The following is a 5,673-nucleotide window of genomic DNA, read 5'->3' as shown; positions in this document are numbered from 1 at the left end:
TCTTATTTAAACTTTAATTAGATTTAAGTTATAAGAGCTTTGACCACCGCTTTTGGCATTTTATATACAAACGTTTTAATATATTCATCGAAAAGGGCTTTTGTCAGCAACAGTTCCCCTGAATTGTTGCAGTAGGCAGCACCTATAACTGTTTTACTTTACTTTGCAGCAGTTCAAAAAAAAACAAAGGAGCTTTTGCCTCTCCCTGTTTAAACAGTGCATTTCCACCCAATACATTGAACTGAATCCAGATACATTCATTAAAGGGCATGAATGTATAGTTTTGGTCCTTATTGCACTTAAAAGTACCACAGAATAATTAAAAAAAATATCCTTGTGGTATGTGGGTTAATACTAGCAGCAGCAAATAAAGAGAGATGCAAAAGCATACATTTCCTGTTTTCTCCCCTCAATCTCTTAACTGCAGATGGGTATTTATACATTTTTATTCCAATTTCTGAAATGAGAATAACCAAGAAAATAATAGAGTATGGCAACTTGTTGCCCATATGCCAACCCACTCCTGGGCAGAGGAAGACAAAAATGAGTTCTATTGCTTGGCCTCTTCCATCTCCCAACGAGTCATTTCAGGCCCAAAGAAGGGGCTGTAGATGTAAGAAACACATAGAGTATACCTGCTTCTACCTAGCCTTTCAATGTTGACAAGTAAAAAAGGCAGGTGTGTATGTGTGTTTATGGCATCCTTAGGGGCAGGTGTAAGAAAGGAAGGTATGAACTCAGGTGTTACTTCCCCACTTGCCTTCCCTGACACTTTTTAGCTGGGAAAGGTAAAAAAGGTGTTTGGTAGGTAGCTGATCTTAAGGAGCCCATTCTGCACACTCTTATCCTCTTTCCTACACATAAAATCAGGGAGGAGGAAGGACTATTTCTGTCTAAAAGTCATGTGGCATGAGTGTGTACTTGCCTCCACCCAACCCCATCTCCCTCTCCCTGCCCTCAAAGTGGGTTACTTGCAAAGGTTAGCTGCCAAACATGTGTATAGTTCACCTTGTTGAAAGACTGGGAGAACAGTATATTCTATACAAAACTAAGCTGAAGTATGTTTGAAGAGGGCATGGGACACATGGGAGGCAGCAGGACATAATTTCCAAAGAATTGCAACTACCTAAGACCAGCACTCACTTAGATAAGACTCTCTTGTCAATAATGTCATTGTCAAGCTAAATCACATATATTGTGCTTCACCGAGGGAAGGGAAGTAGTCTTCTGTCTTGAAGAGATCAGGAGGTTCATAAATGGTTTGATTCTGCCTTGAGGAAGATGATTTCTGGAATTAAAACCTGTATGTTAAAATTATTGCTCACAACAAAATAAACAGAAATAAATCATGAATTCCCCAGAATTTTAGTGGTAGCTTAAGAGGAGCCCTGCTAGAAGTATTCTGTTCCCACAGTGGCCAAAGTAGATTAGAAGCCCATAAGCAGGTCCCAAGTGCAACAGTACTCTCCCCGCTTGTAATTCACAGGAACTTGTAAGGCAAAAGATGTATGAGTCATCGTGCCCTGAAGCACAAAACAAGATCCAAAAAGGAACTCAGAAAGAATGGAGCTGACAGTTTGTCATTCATTTCTCATGGAAGCAAGTAACTTTTCTATTCACCCTTGGAGGACTTATCTGAGATAGCAAGGTGAAGCATGTATGAATCTTTCTGTTGGTTGGTGGGGTACGTTGGCCACTGGACATACTTTTTGTTAACAATTGAGTCCTTAGGGGTTAGGTTTAATAAAACAGTATTTTGCAATCATGGCACATACAGCATGTTCCAATTCCACTATTCCCCCCCCCCCCAAACCATTTTCCACTGCAGATAAATGCGGTGGCGGGGGAGTGGGGTGTGTGCAACCCTTGAAGTGAAGAAGCACAATATAAGCAAATGTCTGTGAGGGATATAACACTCCAAGAAAGTTATCTAGATTGCATTATATGTTTCATTCTCTTATGTATCTAAATCCACACATCCATATGTTGACTGTCAGGATCAACCAACCACACCTCTACTTAATGAATCATCATCATCATCTCAACAGTGGGAAGATTTGCCAAAGTTGCTCTCCTGGGCTTACAAACGTTCAGAAAGCCTTAACTAATGTAATAAGTTGACGTCGGAACATAACAAATGATATTGGATATCAAATGCATTATTATAGCAAATGCATTATTATAGCAAGCATTTCTATAGTTGAGGAAGAAAACTTACGTTAAGGAAAGATGGCACATTGATTGTGTGTAGAAATTTTTTGAAAGTATTTGGAAACGCTCCAAGGTCTGATTCTGCCTTTGTGATCTGTTCTTCCATCCCTGACACGCTATTTCCAACCATTTTTACAAAGGCCTGGTTGAAAGACAACAAATCAATAGCAATGAATAGTTGCAATACAGGAGAATATTAAAGAGATATTTTGTTGCCCAAATAGTTCTATTGGTTGTATCAAAAAGTTTTCTGTATGCATGTCAGAAACTACACTGGCATCTGATATATTAATATATGAAATTCAACAGCCACATTCCAAATTCCAACTTAGACTTAAAGTACATGAAAAGCAATGCATTTTAAAGCACATTTAATTATGCATTAGATTGTGGGAAAGCATCTGTTTAACACATGGTTTATTCAACCACTGTAACATTTTTTTTTTAAAAAAAATTAGAACCATGAGAGTCAGTGTTCTTACCTATGTCAAGAGTTCTAACTACATAATTACAAAAAGTATTGGAAGCACAGTAGGGGTTTTTTAGGTGGTGGTGGGAAACAACAGAAATGAAGAACCCCAAGATTTCTTATATGTTGAACTTTTAAACTCCTTTGAAATCTCTGAAGAGCGAGTCATAATTTTTACAATGTAAGATGACTATACTGTGGTACCTTGGTTTTCGAACATCTCTGTTGACAAATATTTCAGTTTTTGAACGCAGTAAACCTGGAAGTAAATGCTTCAGTTTCTGAACGCACCTCGGAAGTTGAACATGCCACGTGGCTTCCATATTGAGTTTTCTGTTTTGAGGCTTCCATATTGAGTTCCGTTTTCAAACTTTTCGAATCTCTTAACGGTCTTCCGGAATTGATTACGTTTGAAAACAGAGGTGCCACTGTATATGCCAAGACATCATAGCAAGCTCTTCCCCTAGAGTGCCTGAACACACTGATTTACACTACAAAGCTACATTCCTCTTTTATTTGAAATTTACAGGAGCAAGGACTTCTTTTAGAAAACGTGACAGTTTGAACTAAGTTTTAAGAACAGCAAGGGACAATGTGCCCAATCTACAAGATCATCTGCACACAAGAAAAGGAATGGACATGGGAACTTCTTCCTTTCTAGCTGGGAAGTTCTATGCAAATTTTGGAGCTCAATCATTTGGATTGGGTGAATATCTTTATGTTACAGCTTCAAAAAGAAAATAGCCCAAAGATTAATTCCAAGTAGTCCTGTAAAAAAGGGCTGTGTTGACATTAGAAACACATACCTCCAGTTTGTCGATCTTTCTATACAGTTGCTTCATTTCCATTGCCTTTGCATGAATATGAGGCACACTTTCACTTACTACTTGAGAGGAATCACTTCGAATCTAGAAAAATATCAGATTTTTTTTTCTAAACATCATTAAGATTACTTGCGATCTCAAACATCTAAATGAATGAATAAAATGTTATTTAAACCCACAGGCCACTACAAGTAAGGAATTTGTGTCTAAGTGCTCATATAAAGAACAATCATAATCTAAACAAAACTATTTGGCTCAGAACGAATTGGTTAAGGCTATTTAATTTTTTGTTTGGTTGATCTGAGCAAATCTGCACATGCCTGTGGGTAATGTTGGGTTGCCACAAAGACTAGAATGCTACATGTTAAAACAAGATAAAGATTAAGATTATTAATTTCATGTTGGTGTGAAAGCATGCCTAAAGGTAGTTTGATTTCAGTGGCTGACCCTCAACTGTCGTATCTATTGTGTTCTTAGACTTACCATATCTAACATCCCCACAAACTCATCTACCCTGGTCAGCAAATCTTCCAGACTCTTGTCTAAGGTTTCAATCTGCAAAAAAGTAAAATAAAAAATACAAACGTCACAGGGCATTCTTATGTGGAATGCTCTCCCTAGGGAGGCTCGCCTGGTGCCTTCTTTAGGCACCAGAAACACTCCTCTCCTCCCAGGCCTTTGGCTAATTAAACTAACTATAACCTTTTTAATTTGTGTGTGCGACGGGGGGTGGAGTTTTTGTTTGCTACTATGTTGTGTCTTTTTTTTTCTTGTTTTAACACTCTGCTTCTCGCATGAGGGCATTATAGAAATTAAGAAATAATGATAATACATGGACTGGAAGAAACACTGGGCAAAGTGGGGCTTGCTTCTGAGTAAACAGACACAGGATTTGGTTGAACAATGGAAGCAATACCCATTAACCTCCAAGAAAGAAACTCCTCACAACGTCCAAGGCCAGTAAGACCATAAACTAAAGTCCTACAGCTGCTGCGTTGCATAAAATTGGGGGTTGGGGGCATAGTCATAATTTATTGGGGGGGACGGACAGGACACCCATCTGTCATCCTGCAGATTCAGAACGAAATGTCTCAACGGTTGTTTCAAATTACTTTCTTTGGACCCAAAGTGTTCAGAAAAATCTTGTCAAAATCTTTCTACAATTTCTACTTTTAAGTTAAGTATTTTATTTATTTAATTGATGGGGGGGGCTCGCTACGCCCATGGGGTGGGGGAGCTTTGCTTCTAGATAAGCACCGCGGCGCGACCCAACTCTCCCTTCCCCCCTCCGAGGCTGCGGTTAAGCAGCGGCTTCCCCTCCTGAGGAGACGCGGGCGAGTTATTGCGCTCACCTGCCCGGTTGGGGGGACTCCTCCCAGCGGCGAGGGCAGCAGGTACCCGGCGTAGTCCGCCGCGGCCGCGGCCAGCAGCAGCTCCGCTCCGCAGGCATCTCCTTCGGCCGCGTCGTCTTCTTCCTCCTCCCCGATGCCGGAGGCGCTGCTGTGGCTCTGAGAGACGTTGCCGCTGTCGCCACTCGGCGGCGGCGGCGGCGGTTCCTCAGCTGCCGCCTCATCCATTTGGACCCCTCCCTCGCACTACTACTTTCCGCCCGCGCGCATTGCGAAGCCAACCGCCTGTCACCTGACGAAGCGCTTTTCAACGGTCGGCCCGTCAACTGTCGGTGGAGTAGCGGGAGGGCGCCTTTTCCTCATCTACGGAAACCCAGCGGGGACACGGCCAAAGAGAAGGCTCTACAGTAGTTGGTTAAATCTCATGAGGGGCGTGGCGTTCTTTTGAGCCGAGCCCGTGATTGGGTCTCATGGGGCGAAAGGCCCCGCCTCAGGCCTGGCCCCGAGATCGGCCTCCCCGTCCTTCCCTCAGTCCTAGGCTGGAGTGCGTTCAGGGAGGTGTTTCCGCTTTCGTTTTCCCTTCTGTTCTCCCCCGCCCTGTGAATTTAGGATTGCATATTCCTTTTAAAAGCGAGGTGCTGCCTGTCTCCCCCCTTGTTTTGTCCAGCACCTCCAAGGTAGAGGAAGGCTAGGATGGGCTAAGCAGACTCTAAAGGAGCCCCATGGAGTTTCATAGCACTTGCTAACAGGTAATACAATTGCAGCCGGAGCCACGTTGGTCTATCAGCAGAGTAGGGCCGATCCAAATGTCCACGAAATA

At 42.2% G+C, this 5,673-nt stretch overlaps 1 protein-coding gene across 1 annotated transcript; it reads right to left on the bottom strand.

Annotated features, from left to right (window-relative positions):
• Positions 1-5,188, bottom strand: BLOC1S4 (biogenesis of lysosomal organelles complex 1 subunit 4). Its single transcript, XM_033154739.1, has 5 exons — positions 4,857-5,188; positions 3,988-4,059; positions 3,487-3,588; positions 2,219-2,353; positions 1-1,288 (listed from the first exon to the last, which is right to left on the bottom strand). The coding sequence occupies exons 1-5, from the start codon at positions 5,079-5,081 to the stop codon at positions 1,187-1,189; spliced, it is 636 nt and encodes a 211-aa protein (XP_033010630.1). The 5' UTR covers positions 5,082-5,188; the 3' UTR covers positions 1-1,186.
• Positions 5,189-5,673: the final 485 nt, after the last annotated feature.

The sequence above is a fragment of the Lacerta agilis genome, chromosome 7, assembly GCF_009819535.1.
Source record: "Lacerta agilis isolate rLacAgi1 chromosome 7, rLacAgi1.pri, whole genome shotgun sequence".
NCBI lineage: Eukaryota > Metazoa > Chordata > Lepidosauria > Squamata > Lacertidae > Lacerta > Lacerta agilis.
The sequence above is the reverse complement of the archived record's forward strand: the minus strand, read 5'-3'. Positions and strand labels throughout refer to the sequence as shown.

Excerpts from the sequence above, each read along its gene's own strand:
- BLOC1S4 (XM_033154739.1), bottom strand. The coding sequence starts at position 5,081 with ATGGATGAGGCGGCAGCTGAGGAACCGCCGCCGCCGCCGCCGAGTGGC. Across the intron at positions 3,589-3,987 it reads TTGTGGGGATGTTAGATATG|ATTCGAAGTGATTCCTCTCA; the intron begins GTAAGTCTAAGA and ends ATATTTTTCTAG. Across the intron at positions 2,354-3,486 it reads GAAAGATCGACAAACTGGAG|GCCTTTGTAAAAATGGTTGG; the intron begins GTATGTGTTTCT and ends TCTTTCAACCAG.